Raw genomic sequence first — 24,539 nt, forward strand, 5'->3', positions numbered from 1 at the left:
TTTCTGAAGGCGCAGAATCCAGAGTTCCCTGTTCCACCCTTTCGGCTGGCATCTTGGGAAAGTTATGATTTCTCTTTAAAAGCCTGCTTTATGGAGCTATCGTCTCCCATATGGTTCACCATTTGGTTCACCCATTTTAGACATACAATTCGTAGCTTTTACGGGGCTTTGGGATGTCACCCAATGTAACTTTACAACCCTGTAGCCCCTCGAAAAAAAGCCCTGTTAACTATTAGCTGTCACTTGGCATTCCTCCCTCCTCACCTGAGCCCTAAGCACCCCGAATCTGCTCTCTGTGGATTCGTTCATTCTGGACATTTCCTACCAATGGAGTCATGCCACTGAGGTTTCTGTGACTGGCTCCTGTCACTTCGGGTAATGTCTGCAAGCGCCACCCATGTTGGAGCAGGTGTCAAGGCTTTGTTTCTTTCTACAGTGGTCAGTACTTTTCTATCGTGTGGATCTACACTGATTGTCCAGTGGCTGCTAACGGTGTGGCTGGATGGTTAAGGATTTGGAAAGAATCCTGTTCTGCTGAGGTGTTCAGCCTCTTTTCCCAGCTGCTGTGCCCTTTGCCCCATGGGCCCCTGTGTCATGTGATCAGGTGGAGGGACAGGGGCCAGCACTGAGCCCGTTATGGGCTCAGCAGCTGGGGATCCAGCCGGCCAAGTGGCAGCACTCATTGCACTGGACCCATCCGTTACAGAGGGGACAGAGATTTAGTTTCTGTGGAACCACCATGGATTGTGGATGTGGATTTGCTCTCTCTGCCCTTAATTCTCCTGTCAGTACTGCCATCTGGGGACTTAGGGAGGCCCAGTTGATCATCACGGTTTTCCACACCAGTGCTCCTGAGCAAGGACCTCACTCCCGAGCAAAGGAAGAGACAAAGGGGTCCGTGCCCATGGAAGCCACTGGTCTTACATGGACCCAGTCACCCACAAGTGCCCACCTAGTAAGGAGGGGAGAGGCCTCCCGAGGACGTGGTTACAGCACCACTTGGGGACACCACTGTGGAAGTCTGTGTGGGGAAGTTGGGGTTCCTGTGGCCAGGATCCTCACTGAACTTAAACCACCTGATGATGTGACTGGCCTGTTGCTAGGCTACCACTTCCACACCTTTAGGCAATAAGCTATTATTGTGCTATAGAGAGAGCTTGGCCCAGTGCTCTGGGCGGAGGCAGAGACACTAGTGCTCCACCTACTGCCGGGAGAACAAGCCGGGTAATAAACCCTTTCACCCCAAAGAACGTTTTGCTGTCAATTTCTTTGGTCACATTGAATCCATAGCGAACTTGCCCCGGGCTGAAACCCATTGGCAAGACAATTGGTGAAAATCTGCAGGGTTCATTGTTGACCAAGGAAAAAGACAGGCTGCCCTTACGGGAGGGGTGCTTCAGCGGGCTGCCCCTGTGAATGGGGAGACAGTGGATCGACCCCAGTGGGTATGTGGTCTGAGGTGGCTGGCCTCCTAGAGGACTGGGCCCCACCCCAGGGCTGGAGGCAAGGGGAGGTGATACCTGAGGCTGTAGGGGTGGCACTTGGTATAGTAAGCAGGTCTTTTGAGAGACAGAGTGCCTGTGAGGCCGCGGGGACTGGGTTGGCTGCTTCTCACAGTATTAAAAAAGTCTACAGAAGAAAAGGACATTCTCCTGAAAAAAGACCCAAAAAATGGTGATATGAGAATGCAAGTGCAAACTTCTGTGGATTCCCTGAGGAAGGAAATGGCACTGATACGAGAGGAGGCAGCACGAGAACGCTGGCAGCAAGGTGCCACTGAAGAGGTAAAAGATTCCTTACAGAACGAGACGGCAGCGCTGCCAGGTGCTCTGGAGGAGGAAGAGGCCATCGGGGAAAAAGACGAGCTCCTGAGGGAAGCACAGGTGGAGGCGGCACGAGAACGTCAGCCGCGAAGCATGGAGGTGAAGGTGAGGGAGCTGCTGAACACCGAGCTGGCATTGCTGCCGGGCACAGTAGAAAACGTAAAGGTCGTAGCAGAGGCACTCGGGGGAGGGGAGAGAAAGGTGCCATCAGCCCCGGAAATGGAGGAGCTGGGGAAGGACGAAGGGGTGGTGCCGGGGGCACTGGTCCTTCGCCCAGTGGTTGTAAAGAAAATAAAGACCCAGCAGCTGAAAGCTCCCCAAGGAGAGGAGCAGCCCCCTCCCCAGGCTGTGGAGCTCCCTATGCTCCGCCCCTACACTCAGGCTGAGCTGGTGGATTTGGGCTCCCGGTTTAGGCAGAAGCCCTCGGAGTCAATATCAGCTTGGCTCCTGCGTCTGTGGGACTTAGGGGTGGATGGGATTGTTCTGTCGGGATCAGAGATGGGAAAGCTGGCTTCCTTGAGGCAGCGATTACAAAATGCACATCAGACCCCAGGGAGTCACTCCCTCCTCGGTTGGCTTATGGCTGCACTTCGTGCTGTGTGGCCCTGTCAGGGTGATCTGCCATCCTCTCCTGTTAGATGGCAGACATATGCTGAGCTCCAGCAGGTGCTACGAGAGCTAGGCATAAGAAATGCCATCTATAGTCCAGAGAATTATGGCCCAGATGAAGAGATTTTCACTACTGGGATGAGAAATATTGTGCTTCAAATGGCTCCCACATCCCTCTTTGGGTCTCTCGTGGCCATTCTTTCCCCTCACTTAGGGCAGCCCATAAGCGAGGTGACACGTACAGTAGCAGACTTAGGAGAGGCTGAAGCAATGAGAACCCAGAAAGAAATAAGGTCTGCTACTCACAAGAAGAATTTACAGGGCCCCTGAAGGTTATGAGGACCTAGATGTGGGCTGGTTTAATATGGGCAGGAGCAGATGGAAGGAAATTAGATGGGAAGTCAAATAGGATCTTACTGGAACTATGGCAACAACTGAAATCAGAGCAGCAGTTCCAGCCATTAAGACCAAAGAGGCAGAGGTCAGAGACAGAGCCACAAGTCCTGCCTGTGTGTTTGCAAGACTTCCTGCTGGAGAGCGAGCCAACCTCACTCGATCCCACCCAGGAAGGTGATTGGGGAGCATGGTTTGACTGAGAGGAAGGTCAAGGTATCTGCCCTGAGGGACTGAGGGAGACCAGAGGCCACATGTTGAAATAGCTATCCATTGGTCCCCAGTGAACATATGTGTCCTGGCTCTGGTGGACACTGGGGCTGAATGCTCACTAATTCATGGTAACCCTGAGCGGTTCCCTGGGACCCCCCACTATCATAGATGGATACGGGGGTAAGCCTATCAGAGTGAAACTAGCCCAAATCCCTTTGGGAATAGGGCTTCTACCCCCAAAAGAGTATACTGTGTATATATGTCCTATCAGAGTGAAACTAGCCCAAATCCCTTTGGGAATAGGGCTTCTACCCCCAAAAGAGTATACTGTGTATATATGTCCTATCCCTGAGTATATTTTGGTGACTGATATCCTGCAGGGCCTATGGCTGCAGACCACTGCAGGTGAGTTCAGACTGAGAGTACATGTGGTGAAGGCAGTTCTGAGGGGACATGCTAGGCACCTGTCCATAGCTTTGCCTGTGCCTCGGCGGGTGACTGATACCAAACAATACAAACTGCCTGGAGGGCATAAAGAGATTGGAGAAACTCTCCAGGAGCTGGAAAGGTGGGTATTATAAAGCCCACCCACAGTCCTTTCAACTCCCCAGTGTGGCCTGTAAAAAAGCCAGATGGCTCCTGGCGTATGACTGTGGATTACAGAGAACTGAATAAAGTCACACCCCCTCTGCATGCTGCTGTCCCCTCTATTGCAGGCTTGATGGACCCTCAGCCATGACCTAGGAACATACCATTATGTGGCAGATCTTGCTAATGCCTTCTCCATTGACATTGAGCAGGAAAGTCAGGAACAGTTTGCCTTCACGTGGGAAGGACGGCAGTGGACTTTCACCGTCCATCCTCAGGGATTCCTCCACAGCCCCACCATCTGTCACGGACTTGCAGCCCAGGACTTGGCTACATGGGAGAAACTACCAACGGTGTGATTGTACCGTTATATTGATGATGTCATGCTCATGTCCGATTCTCTTTCAGATCTAGAAGGCGCAGCACCTAGACTGCTGCAACATTTACAGGAGAAAGGATGGGCTGTGAACAGTACCAAGGTTCAGGGACCTGGTTTGTCTGTCAAATTCTTGGGGGTCGTCTGGTCGGGTAAGACCAAAGTGATGCCAGAAGCAGTTATAGATGAAGTCCAGGCCTTTCGTACCCCTACAACTGTAGCATTGCCACAGGAGTTTCTGGGTCTTCTAGGCTACTGGACAGTGTTTATACCGCACTTGGCGCAAATTCTGAAGCCCTTATACCGGTTGGTACAAAAGGGCGTCAGGTGGGACTGGGATGAGACACGTGCATCTGCCTTTACTACAGCAAAACAGGCAGTCAGGGCCGTGCAGGCCCTGAGTGTGATAGACCCATCAAGGCCCTGTGAGCTGGATGTTCACGTGACTGAAGACGGTTATGTCTGGGGTCTCCGGCAGCGGCTTGAACGGATTTGCCAACCCGTTGGATTCTGGTCACAACTCTGGAAGGGGGCACAGGTACGATACACTTTGATAGAAAGACAACTGGCTGCCGTGTATCACCCTTGCTGGCGACAGAACCCATCACTGGAATGGCCCCGATAAAGGTAATGACCACCTATCCCATCTTGGGGTGGGTACGAGACTGGACCCAAAAGCCAAGGAGTGGTGTGGCACGAATGCCCACACTAGCCAAGTGGGGTGCTTACCTGAAGCAGTGTAGTGCCCTCTCCAGTAGCCCCTTGAGTGAAGAACTCCAACGCTTATTGGGGCCAATGACATATACTAGTGAAAAGCAGGAAGAACTTGCTTTTGAACCATCAGTAGCAGAGAGTCCCTATGGGGAGGGAAGAGCCCCTATACCGGAAGACGCATGGTACACAGATGGCTCCAGAAGTGGGAAGCCCCCAAAACGGAGGGCCATAGCCTTCCATCCTAAGACTGAGACAATATGGATGGAAGATGGTGATTGGAAGAGCAGCCAATGGGCAGAGTTGCAGGCTGTGTGGCTTGTGACCAGCCAGGAGCCCTCCCCTAGAGTTGTCGGCACTGACAGCTGGACTGTCTATCAGGGCTTGACCCTGTGGCTACCAACCTGGTACCATGCCAACTGGCTGGCTGGTCACCAACCCCTTTGGGGGCAGGAATTGTGGCAAGACTTATGGGCCTGTGGTCAGACTAAAATAATTGCAGTGTACCATGTGACAGGTCGTTTGCCACTGGCAACCCCAGGAAATGATGAAGCAGATAAATTGGCCCAGATACATTGTTTAGAAGGAAAGCCTGCCTCTGATGTAGCCCAATGGTTACATCAGTGTTTGTTGCATGTGAGGTAAGAGTCAATGTGGGCTGTAGCCCATTGGTGGGGCTTGCCTTTGACCTTTGAGGAAGTTAGTAGAGCCCGGCAGAAGTGTGTCATGTGCTCCAAAAGGGACTTACACCAAGTTCATGGGACAATAGCTAAGGGGCCTATACCCCTCATCAGGTGGCAGATAGACTGACTATATTGGGCCTCTACCTGTGTCAGAAGCATATCGGTGTGCCATGACTTGTGTGGACACAGCTACTGGACTTCTGGTTGCTTTTTCTACCCGTTGTGCAGACCAGCAGGTGACCAAAAGAGGCCTGGAGCAACTCTTTGCCGCCTATGGCCGACCACAGGTAATTGAGAGTGATCAGGGCACCCATTTTACTGAACATACACTGCAAGAATGGGTGCGACAGCTGGGAATCAAATGGAAGTTTCATGTGCCATGCAGTCCTACCGCAGCAGGCGTGATAGAGAGGCACCATGGCCTGTTAAAATCCAGACTAAAGTCAGATACCAATAGTCATAATTGTGGATAAAGTGAAGGTTCCTATGGCCAGGATTCTCACCTGGTCCTGGTAGGCTTGCTCACTACACACTTGTGGACAATATGTTGCTACTGACTCTATATAAAGAGCTCCGCCCAGTGCTCTGGCTGACACGTCGCTGCAGGAGAGCAGAGCAGAGGCTGGAGTGGTGGCAGCGCAGAGGACAGAGACTGAGATGTTGCAGGGGCGAAGAGGTCCAGAGGCAGAGACTGGCTTGCTGCATGCAAACTCGCTCTGAGAGGATGCAATTCTAGCACTTGACCTGTCACCATGGGAATAAAGTCGGGTATAAATCCTTTCACGCCAAGAATGTTCCATTGCTATTCTTTGGTCTCATTGAATCCACAGTGAACTTGCCTGGGGCTGAAACCCATTGGCAAGACAATAACGAAATTCAAATATGTGTAGAAATGTATGTATGGAAGTTGATGAACAAATGGACAGTCCGTGCCAGTTATGATGTGTGACTGTCACCCATAAACCTTTAACATTAAAACCAGATCTAAACATCCTTCATTGCCTGGTATCTGATGCAGGCACTAGGTGTCTGCAAACCTCGTTTTTCCTTCTCTCTGGGAAGAAAGGGAGCTGGAGGTAGTCAGCAGCCAGGCGAGGAAGATGGAAGTGGCACCCTCCTCTGCTTCCTGAGGGCTTCCCACCCACCTGCAGTCCCCCCCACCCCTCATGCAACAATTCAAGGGCTCTCTTGACACAGCAGCTGAATTCAGTTTGTAGTTTTTCCAACAAGCACAAAATCCATTTGATCATGAAGCAGCTGCACAGAAGCAGCCGCTGGCTGGTGCCCCCTCCTCAGGGTCTGGGTCCCAGACCTTTGGGGACCCTATTCTTAGTGCAGAGACATGGGCTGCAGCTGTTAGCACGCCTCCTCACACGTCTTTCTGCTCTGTAGTAGCCCTCCTCTCGGCTTCTAAATTTTCATAATTCTGCCCTCTTCTCTCTGGTCCTTTGCACTTGGGAGTGGTTGCTTCCTGCCATTGGTACCTCTGAGGTCCTTCGGAGGCCTTTACTTCATCCTCAAAGTCACCTAGTTGAGAGCAAATCCTTATTAATTTCTATCTGGTCAAGTCATTGGTGTGATTTCTGTCCTCCAGTTGGACTCTTAAGTTCCCTTTCGATGATACATAAGGCACATTTCTTCTCACCTCTGCGACTTTCTTTTTCACTTATTTTGAAAATAACTTTTAAATTTTAGTTTGGGACAGTTTTAGAATCACGTACAAAGACTTTCCACGTATGTCACATGTATACCCTGTATGTGTATGTGGGGAAAACAGAAGTTCCTGTGGCCAGAATCCTCACCTGACCCTAAACTACTTGATGATGTAACTGGCCTGCTGCTAGGCTCCTGCTCCCACACCCGTTGGCAATGAGCTATTATTGACTGAGTCACTATATAAAGAGCTCTGCCCAGTGGCAGAGTGAAGGTGGATTAGGGACCTGCAGACTTCTGTATTCACATGTGAATCTAGTGCTTGACTTACTACCATTAGAATAAAGCCAGATATAAACCCTTTTAGCCCAAGAACGTTCCATTGTCATTTGTCTTGGAAATGGGTTTCGGCCCTCCACAGGTTCGCTGTGGATTCAATGAGACCAAAGAATGACAATGGAACATTATTGGCGTGAAAGGTTTTATACCCAACTTTATTCCTACAGTGGTAGGTCAAGCGCTAGAATTGCATCCACTCAGAGTGAGTCTGCATCCAGAAAGCTGGTCTCTGCCTCCAGGCCTCTTGGCCTGCACAGCCGTCCTCTGGGCCTCTGTCCTTGGCACTGCCGCCACCCCTACCTCTGCTCTACTCTCCTGCAGCCTTGCAGCCATGACACCGTGTTGCCCAGAGCACTGGGCAGCGCAGGGCTCTTTATATAGAGTCAATAATGATGCATTGCCCACACGTGTGTAGTGAGCTAGCCAACCAGGACCAGGGGAGAACCCTGGCCACAGGAACCTTCATTTTATCCACATCATTTCTCTGTCTCACAGACTCCATAGTGAACTTTCAGGGGTCTGAAACCCTCAGGTAAGATTACGTTTTTAGTATGTGCATTTAAGGCTATCAGCTACCAACAGGCATGGTTTTAACAGTGTGGGGAAGTTGGGGTTCCTATGGTCAGGATCTTCACTGAACTTCAACCACTTGATGATGTAATTGGCCTGTTCCTAGGCTATTGCTTCCACACCCGTAGGCAATAAGCTATTATGGCGCTATATAGAGAGCTCGGCCCAGTGCTCAGGGCGGAGGTAGTCTACCGCCGGGAGAATGAGCAGGGTAATAAACCCTTTCATCCCCAGAACATTCTACTGTCATTTCTTTGGTCACACTGAATCCACAGCACAAACTTGCTCAGGGCTGAAACCCATTGGCAAGTCAAACAGCATCCCCCAAGTTTTGATGTGCTGTATTTTTATCATGATTCCATTAAAATATTTTAAACTCTGTATCGGAATTCCTCTTTGACCCATGAAAAATTTAGAAATATATTTATTGATGATCAAGTATAATGGGTTTTCTTCTAGCTGTCTTTTTACTGTTGTTTTATAGGCGATTTTTCCTGTGACCCTATTCATGTACGATATAAATACTTTGGAAATGTGTTGAAACTGATTTATGGTCTGGCGCGCAGCCAGTTTCTATAAATGTTCTGTGTCCTTGGGAAGAGCGTGCATTTAAGCTGTTCTGTGGATGACCACTTCCACGGTTTTTTAAATTACTGTTAGGGGAAACAGTAAAATGAAACTTCAGTAAGGCAAAGGGCAGACACCAAGTGAAAGTATTTTGGGAGTAAGGGTTGAAGTGGGGCGCGAGGGAAACAGACCTGATCTCCAAGGGCAGGATGGGGAGCGGCCCGCTGCTGACGTGGGTGAATTAGAGACCCGTTTCTGAATGTGCCCGGGCAACGCTGAATTATTAAAACAGGTGCATCGAATAACGGGAGGGAGGAACAGCACGGGCAGCGCCCACGCGCCCACGCAGCAACACAATACCTCCGGCAGTAGGACTGCAGGACCCAGGGAGGGCGGAGCGCGACCACGCGACCGCTCGGCTGCCCCGCCCCACGACGGAGGCCCCGCCCCCGCGGGGGCGATCGATGGCTCCGGCTCGTCACGCCGGCCGTCCCGTCCTCGGCGCTCGGCTCGCACGCCTGCGGCGCTGCCATGGAGACGCTGACCCGGCCTGAGCGCGCCCCGCTCGGCCGCCCGCCTGTCGCTGGGGCCCACGGCCGTGATTGGGTCGCGGCCGCGGGGGGCTCGGGGGTAACGGAGGGCGGGGGCGATGGGGACGCACAGCGACTCGGGGTGATGCGATGGAGATGGGGACGACGGGGGCGCAGGCCGTGGTTGGGACGCGGAGGGATGGGGGCGCGGGCCCGGCCACGGGACCACCCGTGGGGCCGGTCAGGCGGGTGGGGGGGCACTGGGCACGGGCCGTGCCGGGCGTCCGAGGCGCGGAGGGGCAGGGGGGTCTCGTGCAGCAGGGAAACTGAGTTTGCCCGGCGGGAAAGCGTTCGAGGGGGAGGATGGTGGATGCGTCCCGGTTTGGTTTTTCTCCTGACGTCAGTTTTCCTTCTGGTCCAAGGGCCTCCCGGATGCGCGGAGCAGAAAGAAGGCGCCGGCGGCCGGTGAGTACCAGGCCGTCCCCGCATGGGCAGCCTAGGCGCGCGCCGCCCAGCTCAGGGGCGCGTCCGGACAGCCCCCGGAAACCTGTGCCCTTTCAAGTTCTTGGGACTTACTTCACAGACACGGACGCCGACGAGACGGGCGGCCGTTTCCCCAGCGCCACCGCCGCCAGGTACTAAAGGAACTGGGAGAGGCGCGGGTCTGTCTCTTACACCCAGGCTCAGCCACCAGGGAGTGAGGGAAATGCCGAAATGTGTCACGTAGCCTGGTTAAGGCTTTGAGCCGAGGAGTTAAAAACTCTGTGCCGTAAAACCTACCATCGCCACGGGTCCTTCTTGTCGCTTCCTTTGTAGCACTACCCTGGGGAAGAGCTGACGACGGGCCAGAAAAGCAGCACTGAGCATCGCTGGCCCCAAGGCCCCGAATTTCCATCGAGTTGTACAATGTCCTTTCATTCAGGACACCAGGCACGTCTCACGTTAAGCAGTCCGAGCCATGGCATCCGAATCGCAGTAGACACCTGACAAGTCCCCGAGGTGGGTGCCTGGTCCCTGGCCACTCCACACCTAATAAAGTGCACGCAGCAGTCACCGGGAAGAGCTGTGGCCAAGGTGCCACTGAGCCACGTGCCATCTCACATGTGGTACTTTGGTAGTCTACTCACAATGCTCACAGGCTCCTCAAGTCTCCCTGCAACGCAGCCCTCCCAAGGGTGTTGCCTACAAATGGCCTGAACTCATTTCTATTATTCAGTTCAATAAGGGATCCCCAGACCCAACTGCTGAAAATCGTAATTAGCGCACTTAGTGCCCACACAGGACTGGCTGAGGGGGCCTCGCGCGCAGGCCCCGGAGGGGAGGCGGGGCCAGGGATGAGTGGCCGTGTCCCTCTGGCAGAGAAAGCGCTGTCTGAAGGCCACGCCCGGCAGCGGTACAGGGACACCTCCCTGTTCATCTGGCAACGGCAGCAGCTGAAGCTGGAGTCTGCGCCCCCCGGGACGTACCTGAGCAGGAGCCGGAGTGCGTGGTACTCACAGTACGGAAACGAGGCCATCCTAGTCCGGGACAGAAACAAGCTTGGGGTCTCGCGGGACACGGGCCAGTCCAAGTTCTGCACAATTATGTAATTCCAGCATGAAAACCACAGGCCAGGCGCTGCGCGGAATACGACTGTTTCATTCAGCTTTCCTGTTGATTCTGGTCCATTCTGGGAGATTCTGCACAGGGAATGTGAACAGGCTGTGGGGTGGGAACCAAAGATTCTGACGACGGCTCCCCAGCCCCGTCGCACGGCTTGGCCTCTGGATTCTGTCCCGCCAGGCCCCACAGGCACAGCCCAGCTGGGCACCGCCAGATGCTGCTTCTCTGTTCTCCCAAGCAAGCGAGAGAGACACCCATACAAACAACCATTTCAAGTGTTTGTAGGGGTTGTTTTTAGTATTCACTTCTGCCCCGTAAAGAATGAGTCAGATCTTGAAAAAGGTGAAGAGATTGGCAGCATGTATTTTTAAAAGTCCATGTGCAGGACCGGGATGGATTTAATCTAAATGGCGGCGGCCGCGGCTCTGCGACAGGAACCTCCTGCCCCTGCACTTCCTGTCTGCTGACCAAAATGATCCTCGACTAGTGCATCGCGGTGGCTTCTTCACTGGCTTCCAAATACATGAAGGCTTGTGGGCCAGTGCACCCAAAAAACATTAAGGAAACCAAAAATTAAGTTCTACAGTTGTTCAGTCAGTTCAGATTTAGTCACGTGGCTGAAATGCGCAGGTGCTCAGCTGGCATTTCAGCCGCGCTCTGCTCCACGGCCGCCGCAGCTCCCCGTACCCGTGTGCCCGAGGCATGTTGGTCAGTACTGCACACAGGCAGCCCCAGCCCTCCTGGAGGCAGTTTTTAGGAGTCATTTTATTTGCTGTCTGCTTTATATAAAGCCTGTGTGGCTGTGCAAACGTGTGTCTTTTGTCAAAGCTGATTTCTTTTCTAAATAAATATCCTTTGGGGCTCTCCTTCCTTCCTCACCCTCTTGTGTGGTCATTCCTATCTTAACTTGGTTTTCAGGGTTTTTTTGTTTTTTTACAACAGTAGGATCTCATGATGGCTAAAAGCCCCAACACAGAAATGCACAAAGCAAACGTGGCCTCTCGAGACCACGGGCCACAGCTCGGCGCAGGTGTGTGCAGTCACATGGTTCTGAGGCAGCGTCCCGCACCATGCGTCTTGTTCTGTCGTTTTTTCTTGCTCTGTACAGACAGGGCATTTACAGCGCATTTTGAATGAATGGCTAGCAGTACACCTGTGTGTCCACAGCAGGCAGAGATGGTTTCTGCTGCCGCCTTGCATAGCATGTCCTGAGTGTGTCTCACCATGGTTCTCGCAGGTATGCAAGCTTGCTGGCAAACATCATCCTTGGAGCAGAACTGCTGGGTCAGACTGCACCCCACCCCTTCACACATCCAGCTGGAGGCCTGGTGCTTGCTGCTGGGGCCTCAGCCTGCTCACTGCCTCAGGTGGGGGGGCTTAAGTCAAGACTGCCTGAGTCACCTCCCGGAGTTGAAGAAAGAAACCTGGCCATCTCCACAGAGAAAGCCCTCTGCAGTAGGGCTAGTCCAACCAGGCCCAGGACATAGGCCATCAACATCTTTGTAGTTCTTCAGTTTAAGTCCTGCCTGGGAAGAAAGCAAACTGCAGAGTTCTCTGGAAAGCCTGTGCCGCATGCTCACCACACCCCATTAACCTAAGGACAGGCAGTGGTGGGGTCGGCCCTCAGCGGAGGCAGCACCTGCAAGCATGAGCACTGGCCACAGCTGTGTCTGCACAGGTCCAGGCAGGCAGGTGACCTGACCACTCATAGGACAGCTGACACGAAGCTGCTTACAGTATTCAGAAACACCATCTGCCTGAAGGAAGCCTGGGGAGTGGGCCTCCCCCACTGGGGCAGGGGACACTGAGATGGACAGAGCTCAGTCCCCGTCCCTGGGGAAGTCTAGATGACAGGGGTAAGAGTCCGGGCTAGGGTGACTTGTGCCAAGGGGTGGGCTGTCATCAGGCCTGGACCTGGGCCATCGCAAACCTTTGCCCAGGAAGTCTCTGCTAGGCCTGGCTTGAATAGCCGTGACTGTTCTGCAAATGGTGTCAACTCTCACTTGACACCTCATTCTTTCTCCCCTGAAGCCACTACTGTGTCGGGCTCTGCACAGGGTGGTGGAAACCTCAGCATGTAAATGCTAGCCCAGGGTGGTTTCAGGGAAATGTCCCATTTGGCCAGCTGGACAGGATGCTTATCGCCTCGGATACCACTTCAGTGCAGACTGAGGAATGGGTAGGAGGCTTTGCCTGGAGGACTGGTGACTGAGTGAAGGCCGGCACATCCATGAAGAGGGTGGTCTGTTCTGAGAACGCTAATTAACTGAGAAGAAGGGACTCACATTCTTAGTGAAGCACAAAATGATGCTCCCCAAATCTGGGTGCCTCCCAGTCCAGGCTGAGGCCAGAGCTACTGAAGCAGATTTTTAAATCCTTGTTTGGCTGCTTTGGGTATTTCAGCCAGGAGCTACGGGATGTGGAGAACGAGGAGCTCACCCCCCCCCCGCCAGCCACTGTGCACCAGCGAAGGAAGCGTGGGGAGCAGCCTCCGGGCGGGCGCAGACATCAGCACATGCGGACGGAGGTGGGGCTGCCCAGGGAGCGCAGGAATAGGCACACAGGCACCTCCGTGTTTGGTTGGGTTTTTCCTTTTATTATGAAAACAAAACAAATGCCCAGGAGAAGGGTCCATGATTACCAGAAACATCAAAGAGTACTTTCTACCATTTTTATTCTGTTGTGTTGAGGCCAGCATTGCAATAAACAAGCTAAAACTACTTACATTGGACTCATTTTCAGTAACTGACATTTACAGGAATATACTAGAAACGGCACTAAAAAGTTTAAGAAAAGTTACGGTAAACTTGCATGCACATCATACAGAAAAGTAACATTTTAAATATAAAAAAGAAAACTTCCTGAAAGTGTTATGCCAGTATTAAGGAACAGCGCTACACTGGATATAACAAATCCTTTATCATGGGTGGTGTTTTTCCCAAATGACTGTAAAAGACGTGAATGTTGCAAAAGAACAAAAAGAAAAAGAAAACGCATCTTAACAGTTTGTAAGCAAGATGACACCACACAGCATGAGCGAGGGTCTCTGGAATTCAGTGAGCACCCGAAGCCTGCCCCCTCAGCCTCAGGGGCTCACACCCACTTAACTGACCAACCTGCTTAACACACTGTTCCTTTCCCCTTGAAAAAAGCACCCGAAAGGTTGCCCTACAGTTCTCGGCACTGCACCAACTCTGCCTGTCCAACTGCGGTCCTCCCGGGACAGAGAAATGGAAATGGCAAACCCTGCAGGCTGACCTCGAGGGGGCTGAGGAGGTTCCCTCAGAACTCTGAAACCAGCTCTGAAGTCTGGACAGAAAGCCTGAGAAGCCGCAGCACCCAGGAACCCTGCTCAGTATGGACGGCAGCCCTCGGCGAGCTGCCAGACCAGTGACCGATCCTTCCTGGGTGAACAGAGCAAAGCTGGTTTGAGAATCCACATGTCACAGAGAGCCAGTGAGTCGTGACAAGCTCTGAAACGCTCCCGCCTGCTAGACTCCAGGGCCAGATGTCCCCTGCCCCCACCCAGAGCAGCTCACACAGGTAAGCCTTCCCTGTCTCACAGCTGGAGAGGTGTTCCATGCACGCCCACACGCACCTCCAGGCACCCGCGACTTGGGTGTTTCTCTCCCAGATGTGCACGGCTGGACTTGCCAATGTGATCCTGCTCTAAGACCTGTTGATTCTGTAATGTATTAATTCCTTAAAGTCATAATTTAAACACTTCATTAAAGATCTGTTTAGAAAACACCTTTGAAAACCAAGGGTACCTTTAAAAAATGGCAAGTTTAAAATCCACAGATATTTTTATTATAAACAAAACTTAATTAAAAGTTTAACAAACTGGCTCAAAACTCACCAAGTGTCAGAATCACCAGCAGTAAGAAAAATGGTAATCCGCCAGCACTGCCTCACCAGAATTCTGTATCCATCAAGGGTAGCCATAACTATAAGGGTTGGTGGGATCACAATCAGTTTTATGATTTCTTACAGTTGCTACCGATTAGGAAACTGACAACTAGTCCCACTGCCCATCCAGCAGTGCTGGCACAGGAACCCCCCACCCGGCAAAAGGCAGCCACCCCGGCTCCACCTCCAGCACCCACCTCACTGAAGGCCTCACAGGGAGGCCTGGGACAATGCCCTGTTTTGGTCATTTCTGTGCTACCCGGAAAATGCTTGAGCAGGGAGCCCTGTGGAGTCTTCAGGGAGGAGCCCTCCTGGGGCCAGAGGCTTTCTTGGCCCTAGAGGGAGGAACCAGGCCAGGGGGAGCCCTCCGGCCGGCTGGAAGACTGCACGGCTGTGCGGCCGCAGCTCCCGGAGGCACGGAGGTGAGGGGCGCCCCCCGTGGGGGCCTGGAAGGCTGAGCCCTCGCATTCTAGGCCACAGCCACAGTGCTCAGAGCCTGGGCAGGCAGCGTGGGGCACCCTGCACCCAAAAGGCCATATGGCAGCCTCTGGAAAAAAACAAAACCAAAACAGAACCTTCAGTTAAACTCTGTATATTATTATTATTATTATTTTTTACAATAGAAAGTTAAAAATCAAGACTTAGATTTACTATACATTTTTTCTCTCAGATTACAAAGTTTATATTATATAACTGGGGTTCCCTAAATTGATTTCTTTTAAAATAGTCCTAAAGAGACCAGAAGTGAATACAAAAGACTAAACAAACAAAATAAAAAATTAGGATGTGCAGTCCACACCTGTTCGTACACAAAAGAGAACAAAAACCCCAAGGAACCCAGAGAAGGGTGGGCACGCAGACAAGGTTGAGCACCGGCGCAGGTGACAGGAAGCTAGCACCCGGGGGAGAGGCCCTTGTCTGGGCAGGTCTGGGGCTCCCCTTCAAACCACTGAAAAGCCTGCATTTCTGTTATTTTTTTTTAATGCATTTCTCCTGCAGTTTTGTTTTTCTTTTTTTAAAAAAATGACCAATGATGTTAATAAATAAAGTTTTCATATATACATGAAATCGGGAAATGGTTCCAGAGTGTGCGGCAGTGCGAACAAGTCGGGGACACACATTGGGCTGGACTTCTGTAGAAAATTGCTGAACCTTACAAAAAAGTGTCTATTTTTTTTTTATCTTTTTTTTCTAAGTTGAGGTAAAAGTTTCAGTGTATGGAAACCAAGTTGCACACGCAGCCGCCGTGTCCCCTCCCAGGGGCTCCTGACACCAGGGAGATCAGAACTGCCCACGTGCCCCCCATTCCACACGCCCCCGCCGGCCACCCCACCGCCAGGCACAGCCGCCTGGGCCGTCGCGCAGGCCCTGCCCCGGCTCTCCCAGGCACGTCTGTCCTGTGTGCTGCAGGAGGGGGGCTGACTCCGCCGCTGCCGCCAGGGTCAGAGCTCAGGGCCCCAGTGACAGAACAACTCCTGCTTGCAAAGCTAACAGCTTCCAAATACAGTACCATTTTAGAGAAATTTCCTCTGAAAAGACTCTCTGGAGCTATAGACCAGGTGGGGCATCAGAAGAGGAATTTTGCAAGAACCTTCAGGTCCTATTTTAGACATTTTTCTACGGTTATCAGGTCAGCATTTGAAATTATCATCTCCAAGCGATTGAACTCAGTTACCAAAAAAGACTTTGAAGATTCACACCTTCTCATAAAGTCTAATGGACACACAAAAAAGATCTTTGACCTATTAAAGCAAAAACTGGAAGATACCATAACACTGAATTAAAAAGAAAGCCCGCACGCCATGGAACGAAGTCGTGTATTAACGAGGGGGACTCGGCAGGGCTCGGCGGGGACGCTCGCTGGCCGCTCTGCTCTGAGTGCGGGGTTCACTCGGAGTCGCTGCTGTCGGAGCTGGATCCGCTGGAGCTGCTGCTGCCGGACTCGGAGGAGCTGCTGCTGCTGAGCCGCGACGGCCCTCCCGCGGGCGCCGAGCCCGACCTCTCTGGGGGAAACGGGCAGGTGAGAGGCGCCCACGCTCCCCCCACCACCACCCCCCGGCCGGCAGCGCGCATCCTCCCAGGCTTCGCATAGCCTCCTCACACCCACCACCCACCCGTTCCTGGACCCGGTCGCTTAATAAATATTAACTATTTGCTGAAATGAATGAATGCATCAAAGAGGTTGTGGAGGAGTAAGAACGCATTCGGTCGTTGTCCTGGGCCCTGGCACAGAGCGCCCAATGCCCTTGGAATCTCCTGATAAAAATGGCTTGTTATTTACCTGAGCTGATGCTAGTGGGTGACTTAGGGTGAGGCTGTCACCAGGCAGGCCAAGTGATTGGGGCTGGGAAATACAGCCCTCCCACCCCCAATCTCCAGGGACAGGAGCACTGGAGATGGGAGCCCTACAAAAACTCGATTCAGAGGGCTTCGGGGTTGGTGCTGGGGGAGGGAGGCACCTGAAGAGGGCCTACAAGGTCTGGCTGCCTCATACCCTGCCCCATGTATCTCTCCCATCTGCCTGTTCCTGAATTGTGTCCTTTAACAGAAACTGTACAGCAAGCAAAGTGCGTTTCTGAGTTCTGTGGGCTATTGTAGCAAATTATTGAACCTGAGGACAGATATGGAACTGGGGCTGCAGGAAGCCCCGATTACAGCCCATCGGTCAGAGGCGCGGGAGGCCTGGACTGTCCCTGGCACCTGGGTCGGGGCAGTCTTTGCGGCTGAGCCCTTCCCCTGTGTGGTCTGCGCCAACTCCAGCTAGACGCAGTCAGAGCTGAACTGCTGCGTGCTGCTGTCAGAGACTGGAGGGCTGGTGGCAGGAGACCCACGCGCTGGGTGTCAGAAGCACGTGTAAAAACAGTGCAGGAGTCAGCAAGACTAAGTATGTCAGAGTCTGGGGACACTGAAAGTGATCTATCTACTCAGAGGAACTGACAGGGGTAGGGGAGGCGGGCCATGTAGACAGTCACCAGTCATGGCAGTGATGATGCAGTACCCAGGCGGTTCTTCCCAGGGCCGATCGCGGGGCCCTCCAGCCCCCGGTGCAGCGCTTGGGGTTACTTGCCCCATTAAGCAGGACCTGGCCATGCTGTGCCACCCACCTGCTGAGTGACTGCCAGGACGGAGGACTCTGGCTGCCAGCTGGGCACCCCCATCCTTGGGTGGGAAAAAGGCATTTGTCCTTTCTTACTGGCTCCAGAGAAAGGAGGCAGGGAACCAAATCCCCTGCTCACCTAAAATAAGACCCTGAAGTCCACAAAGTGCAGGCTTGGCGGCTAGTCTCCCCTCCCTATGATACTGGCTAATGTGCAGGGAACTAGTGTCACTGCCTGGGGAAGCCAGGACCCACTGACGCTACGGCTGGGACCCCAGTCCCTCCCAAGCCACGGGGTCCAGCCCCAGAAAGACCACAAGCTGGGCCCTTCCAGAGAGCCTTTTCTGTGCTTTCACACATGCCTTCCATGCTGGGTTGGGGTTGTGGTCCCCAGTTTACAGACAAGGGAAGCAGGGTTTCAGGAGGTCAAGAGCTTTGTCTAAGGAAACATGGCTCACTGAGTGGTGGACCCGCAACTCAGCCTGGGTCTGCTGCCCGTTCCCCTCTGCTGAACTCCACTCCGGACAGAGCAGCGTGGGGACTGACGGGAGACCCCGCTGCCTGGGAGCAGCATGGCCCGCAGACAGGTACCTTTCTTGGCTGGCTTCTTGTTGTTCAGCTGCCCACTGACGTCCTGCAGCCGCTTCTCTAACTCCTTCTTCTTCTCCTGAGCTAACTCCTCCTTCGATTTGGCCGCCTGCCTCTTCCCGCTGGTTGCTGAGGAACAACACCAGGCTGAGGCTGCGGGCCGGGGGGGGGGGGGGGGCAGAGGGAGGACAGGGTGCAGACCGGCCCTCACTGCCCTTGGCCACCGCAGGAGCTCTGGTGGGCAGCTTCCCTGGCACAGCCCCTGCCCTGGGGGGTGCTTCCGACTCCTGCCCTGCCCAAGGGGACACCACAGAAACCCCCCGCATGCACTCAGCCTCGCCCAAGCCAAGCCTTCTCTGTAACTATCACAAAACTCCCAAGGTGGGACGGGCCGTCCCATCCAGACAGGTGCGCAGACACGCGTGTGCGGTCTGGCGACCCCGCTCTTTGAAGGGCGGCGCTGGGACCTGAAGCCCTGACCTCTGACTCACAGTTCTCCTTCACTGGGGCCATGGCTCTCTCCTGGCCTCTGCAGCCACGGGTGACTTACCAAGAGTCAATGCACCGTGACTACAGGGGGGTCACATGCTGCATCCAGCAGAAGGCGGCTGCCCTCCTCAAAAGGAATGCAGACGAAGCACACCGAGGGGGCCACACGGAGGCTTGGGGGCACCTGGGTGTCTCTGCGGGCCAGGACTGCTGCCCACTTCGGCTGCTATGGGGCTGCCTGGGGCCTGCCCTTCCTTTCATTTCCCAAGACCTACTGACCCAGGCAGTGCCGCAATCCTGGCTGATAAAGTCACTGATGCCCAGGGTGAGCCCAGGCCCGTGCCAGTGTCCATCCTCAGAGACCTCTGGACCCTCTACCCCAGGCAAAAGGGAACTCGTCTGCCCTGGCAGAAACCATCAGGAGGTCACCTGCAGCCCAGGCCCCTAATGGAGCTTCGGGAAGCCTTGTGGCATGGACCTTAACAGGCACAGGAATGAAAGGGGGCTGAGGGCTGATGGCTGACTGAGGGGTCCTGCCTTCCCTGGGCGAGGCCACGGCAGGCAACTGCTGCCCCCAGACTAGAGTAGGGCTCTGGGGGGGCTGCAGCTGGATCTTGGCCAAGCCCTCCGCCCCCGGCTGAGCACAGGCAGATGTCCTTGGGGCACAAGACACTGTGGTGGTGACCTGCTCCTGTGCCCAGGGGCTGCCTGGCTTTCCACCCAGGGCTGAAGGCGTAGTGAGGAGGGGGAGGGGCTGCAGGGCTGCACCCACCCGGCCAACTTACAGAATGGCTTCCTTTGCTTTTTCTGTAAACAAGACTTGACATATCTCTCTAGTTCCCGCAAAGTGGTGGGTTTCAGAGTCTCAAAGTCAATCTCTATCTCGTCGGGGTTGGAGTCCCGGAGTGAGGGCTCCCGGGACTGGATGATATGCACCACGCGGCCCAGCTTCTCCCCGGGCAGACGGTTGATGTCCAGGCTGAGCTGGCGCTTCTCGTCGTAGCTCATAGGCAGGCCTTCCTCCTCGTCCTCCGAGTCGTAGGAGGCCGACGCCTGCTTGCCAGTCTTCTTCGGCTGTCTGAGGCAGAAGGCAGAGACCGTCGTGACCCGGAGCCCGCGCCCCCGTTCTGGGCCGTCCTCCTCTCTGGAACCAGGCTCTCTTACCAGCGGCCATGTCCAAAGTGGTACCCCGGGCAGAGAAGCCAGGCTGTCTGAGGATGGCATCTATGTCCCCAGGGACTTAGGACACCCTGCTCCAGGGGCCCGAGCAGCTGCTGCTCCCAGCTGGGGGGCTCCAGGCCTCGGCCAGGGGACAACCGCCCGCAGTGCCCACAGGCATCTCAGACTCAACAGGTTAGAGCCTGTCCTCCATATTCAAATAATCCAAAGGAGGCAGAAAAGGAGACAAAGGAAAAAACAACAACAGGGGGACAGACAGAACAGAATAGAATGGAATAGTGGGCCAAAATCTAACAGTATCAATCATCACATTAACTATAAATGGTCTAAACACACCAATTAGAAAAGAAAGATTGGTCAGGGTGGACAAGAAACAAGACCCAACTTTTATGCTGCCTATGCAAAGCCCACTTTAAACATAATGGCAGAGGCAGCTTAAAGGAGAACGACGGAGGGAATATACAGCATGCCCACGCTGACGGAGCGCATGATGACACAGGGGTCAGCTGGCCAGGAAGACATCACAGTCCAGCATGCGTGTGCATCTGAAACCCAAGCTTCAAAATATACGAGGCAAAAACTGAAAGAACCAAAGGGAAGCAGAAAAATCCACAACTAGTCCAGCTGGAGAATTCAACAATTCTCTCTCCACTATTAATAAACAAGCCGTTAAGACTGGAGAAGACCCCAACACCACCGACAACCGTAAATTAACCTCACTGACGTGTTTTTGGCTGTTTAGGGTTTTAAAGATTTTTAAATTGACATTTATAAAGCATTCCACCCAACAGCAAGATAACACATTCTTTTTAAGATGGACCATATTCTCAGCCATAAAATAAATCTTAACAAGCTTAAAAGTACTGAAATCACACAAAAGTTCTCTGGCCCTAGTGGAATTAAACTAGCAATCAGTAACTGAAAAAAGTCCCCAAATATTTGGAAATTAAACAACACACTTCTATGTAAGCCATGGTCAAAGAAGCCTGGAGGGAAATTAGAAAATATTTTGAAAATAAATGTTTCATTTATGAAACACAACATGTCCAGTTTGTGGGGTATGGCCAAAGCAGAATTTAGATGGGAACGTATAGCATTAATGCTTACACGAGAAAAGGTTCCAATCAATTGTCTAAGCTACTGCTTAAGAAGCTAGAAAAAGGACACCACAAGTTAAGTCCAAAGGAAATAGCAAAAATAACACCATAAATGAATTAAAGTGAAAACAGAGAAAAACCAAAGAAATCAAATTCTGGTTCTCTGAATGACCAATAAAACTAGTCAATCTCTCTCCAGATTCACTAGAAAAAAAGATGCAGATTACTCACACTGGGAATGAAAGAAAGGACACATCACCACAGGCCCTACAGACGTTACAAGGATAAGGGTCTACTACAAATAAGCCTGTGAACATTGGTTCCAGAATTCAAGTGAAGCAGAGCAACATCTTGAAAGGCACAAAACTCCAAAACTCACTCAAAAAGGAACAGATAACCTGACTAATCCTGTTATCTATGAATTCATGGTGAAAAACCTCCCCAAAATGAAAACTCCAGGCCTAGAGGGCTTCACTGGTGAGCTCTACCAACATTTAAGGACTGATACTAATTCTATCTATCCACCCTAGAAACAGAAAACAGAAGGTGCGGGTACACTTCCCACCTCATTTCTGAGGCCAGCATTACCCTGGTACCAGAACCAGACAGAGACACTACAAGAAAACACGATTTCTGCCTCCCACTCCAGAAGGGAGAGAGGGATGGGGGAGGAAAACCCTGCCCGTCCCCACCACCCCTAACTCTACGGTACCACTGCCTCCCCAGCTACCAAGGCCCAGACCCCCGGCTCCACACGCCCCTTCTCCTTCCAGGCACCACGGCCTGTCCCTTCTGCCTCTCTAACATTCTCAAAGCAACATGTTCCCATCTCCACAGCCACACCAACTTCTCCTGCGTAACCACAAGAACCTCCAAAGGGGTACCCTCTCTCCCACTCTTATCTCCGCTAACCCACCCTCCACACTGGCCAGGATATGACTACTTTCAGCTGAAACACTTTTATGAGCTCCCCCCTACCCCGCCCATTTGCTCCAGTGCAAAGACGTCAGCAAAGCTGTCCAAGCTGGGCAGCCTCAACCCACCCTCTTCCCGACCTAGCCTGTTCTTCCTCGTCCGAAATCCCACAAGGACATGCCTACTGGCCCTATGGCTTCGTCTTCACTGCTCCTGATGCGTGGAGACCCATCCTCCTATGCTGCCGAGCTTGCTCCTGTGCCGCTATGAGCCCCTCCTCTGGAAAGCCTCCCCTCCCCCTTGCCAGGAGACGCACCCAGCCCTGAGGGTCGTTCCCCTCCCCTCCCCTCCCTTTGCTGTCCCTGCCTGTCAGTGGCAAGCATTGCTCAGGGCAGTGCCAGGTGCTGACAGGAGCCAAGGCAGAACGTGGACGGACCACCAGGGAGCTTAGCCTCTGCAATATACCACCACCCAACCCTCTGCTTTCCAGGCAAGGCAGGAAAGGGGTGTCAGGAGCCCAAGTCACTGGGGTCCAGTGCCTCCCAAATAAGACTCCCTGGCCCAGATCAGGAAAATGTCCTCACCAGGCAGAGTGACAACTCCAATGCCCCACAGACAGCCGAGCAACACCCTCCAGGGCCTATTGTCTTCCCAGCAGAGATTGCATTTGATCCCTAGGGGTCCCCACAAGGTGGGGGGACCACTACCTCCCCAGGCACTGGGACTTGCAGGCAAGGCATGAAGCCCAGCCCCAGCCGCAGCCCGGACATGCAGCACGGGGTTCAGGGGGGGCCCCAGCGGGCGCCGGCCCACCTGCTGGCTGCAGTTGTGCTGCTGGCCTTCCGGGCGGGGGCCTTCTTCTGCTGGGCCTGCTTGGCGGGCGGGGCCGCCTTGGCCTTCTTCTCTTCCTCAGACTTCGCCTTGTGCCTCTCCTTGTCCCTGTCCCTGTCCTTGTCCTTCTTCTTCTTATCCTTCTCTTTCTTCTCCTTCTTCCTCTTTGGCTTGTTCACTGGGGCCTGAGACAGGGCGGCCAGCTGCTCATGCACAGCCTTCAGCTAGAAAAGAGCAGGCGGTGAGCAGGGCTCCCTGGCTGGCCCTAGAGGGCCACAGGTGGCAGGGTCAGGGTTTGGGGTGCCCTTAGAGCCACTTTAACTGTTCAGGGAGGTGAACCATGAGCTCCATGGGCCACACCCCTCCTTAGGAAGCCAGACAGGTCCAGGAGCAGATGGAGTCCAGGCCCCACTCAGCGCTCGCTATCCAGGCCCCCGGGGAGAGCAGCGGGGCCCCCTGGGTCTCCGTGTCCTTGCCTGAAGAACCAGGAAGGTGTCTGGCTCACGGCAGCCGACACAGCAACAAGATAAGCCTGGTGAGACGCTCAGACCACAGAGGGGGAACGAGAAGGACTTGGTAAGAGGTAGCTACCGTTTTTCCTATTAGTTATTATTTTTCAGATGAGGAAGACTCCCTAGATAGAGGGTTAAATGTCTGCCCAAAGATTTCCAAGCCACTCTTGGAAGGTGTTTGGATATGACCCAGCAGGTCTACACGATTAAAACGGTCCTGCGCCAGCAGCTGACGCTTACCCAGCACTGCCATGTGCCCGACACACGCCGAGCACTTTACACACCTCCGGGTACGGGGCTCCTTACAGGTGGGGAATGGCGCCTCCAGCCTCTAGCAGGTTACAGGGGCCAAGATGCGCACCACGCTCACACACGCCTGGCCACAGACCCGAGGCAGCCCACAGGGCCACCTCTAGGGAGCCTCAGCTGAAAGTCACCAGTTATCTCCTGGTGGCTGCCAAATGCTTGGGGAAAACAATTTATGTTTTCCTCAGTTCACCTTCAGAAACTCAATGAAGAGGATTAGTTTTATTTTGCCAATGAGGAAAGCAAAGCAGAGCAGGGTGCGCCAGAGGCCCAGGTGGCCAGAGGCCCAAGTGCGCCACCTTCACTCTTGAAGAGGCCACAGAGCCCTTGTCCCCTGCCCTGTACCACGAGACTGCTTCTGCCAGCGCCTCCCCGACCTTTCTGGAGCAGACCAAGGCACCCAGGGCCCACAGGCACTGCCAAGGGGTCCTCAGCCAACACCTCCCAGGCTCCCCACCTGGTGGCATGGCAGGGAGGGCCGGCCGCAGCCCGTGGGATATGTGAACGGGCTCACCGGGGGCCGTGTGGCGCCTTGGCTGGCTCAGGCCCCGGCCGCTCACCTGCTCCTGCAGTTCCGCCAGCCTCGTGGCCCGCTCCTCCTCAGAATCCGAGCTGCCTGAGTCCGAAGAGCTCTCTTCGCTGCTGCGGCTGCTCTCCGTGCCCTTGCTGACCACAGCAGCTGCGGGAGCGGGCAGCGCCGGCACCTCTGCCGGCTCATCCGGCATCTTGGCAAACCGCATCTCAAACACGTCCTGTGGGGAGCAGGGGCTGCCTGACGCCTGGGGCCTCCTCGGCATGGGCCCCCGGCTGGCTCTTCCTCCCTCTCTGGGTACCGAGTGCAGGTACAGGGGCAGGGGACACGTGGCCGGCAGCCACAGGCCGGCCTCCTGGGAACCGCCCACAAGCTCCCTTTCTTAACCACGCAGCCTTTCTGCGGGTCTGAGTGTCTCGCTGGCCTC

The 24,539-nt window shown here is 53.8% G+C and overlaps 2 protein-coding genes and 1 long non-coding RNA gene across 11 annotated transcripts in view; 2 read left to right on the forward strand and 1 right to left on the reverse strand.

Moving 5' to 3' along the window:
* The first annotated feature begins 9,208 nt into the window (after window positions 1-9,208).
* Window positions 9,209-11,535, forward strand: LOC118920498 (uncharacterized). 2 transcript variants are annotated; one of them, XR_005027940.2, is made up of 3 exons: window positions 9,309-9,690; window positions 9,872-10,054; window positions 11,032-11,535. It is a non-coding gene; the product is annotated as an uncharacterized LOC118920498 (long non-coding RNA). The 2 variants fall into 2 exon arrangements; XR_008996678.1 differs by having other exon boundaries at window positions 9,209-10,054.
* On the forward strand, window positions 10,097-11,470 carry BRD3OS (BRD3 opposite strand). The gene has a single exon (XM_036901433.2). It carries the CDS (start codon window positions 10,390-10,392, stop codon window positions 10,642-10,644), a length of 255 nt encoding a protein of 84 aa, XP_036757328.1. The 5' UTR covers window positions 10,097-10,389; the 3' UTR covers window positions 10,645-11,470.
* A 1,697-nt stretch (window positions 11,536-13,232) lies between the features above and the next one.
* BRD3 (bromodomain containing 3) overlaps window positions 13,233-24,539 on the reverse strand; it is a 34,055-nt gene continuing 22,748 nt past the window's right edge. For 3 of the 8 annotated variants that reach the window (XM_036901425.2, XM_036901427.2, XM_036901426.2), the window contains exons 8-13: window positions 24,141-24,332; window positions 22,745-22,986; window positions 19,526-19,818; window positions 18,255-18,404; window positions 17,671-17,725; window positions 13,233-16,569 (exon numbers count right to left, since the gene is read on the reverse strand). In XM_036901425.2, coding sequence (XP_036757320.2) covers window positions 16,347-16,569; window positions 17,671-17,725; window positions 18,255-18,404; window positions 19,526-19,818; window positions 22,745-22,986; window positions 24,141-24,332 — 1,155 coding nt within the window. In that variant the 3' untranslated portion in view covers window positions 13,233-16,346. Of the gene's footprint in view, window positions 16,570-17,670; window positions 17,803-18,254; window positions 18,405-19,525; window positions 19,819-22,744; window positions 22,987-24,140; window positions 24,333-24,539 lie in introns of those variants that run through there. The other 5 variants (XM_036901430.2, XM_036901431.2, XM_036901428.2 and 2 more) reach the window with 4 other exon arrangements.

The sequence above is a fragment of the Manis pentadactyla genome, chromosome 3 (assembly GCF_030020395.1).
Source record: "Manis pentadactyla isolate mManPen7 chromosome 3, mManPen7.hap1, whole genome shotgun sequence".
NCBI classification, from domain to species: Eukaryota; Metazoa; Chordata; class Mammalia; order Pholidota; family Manidae; genus Manis; species Manis pentadactyla.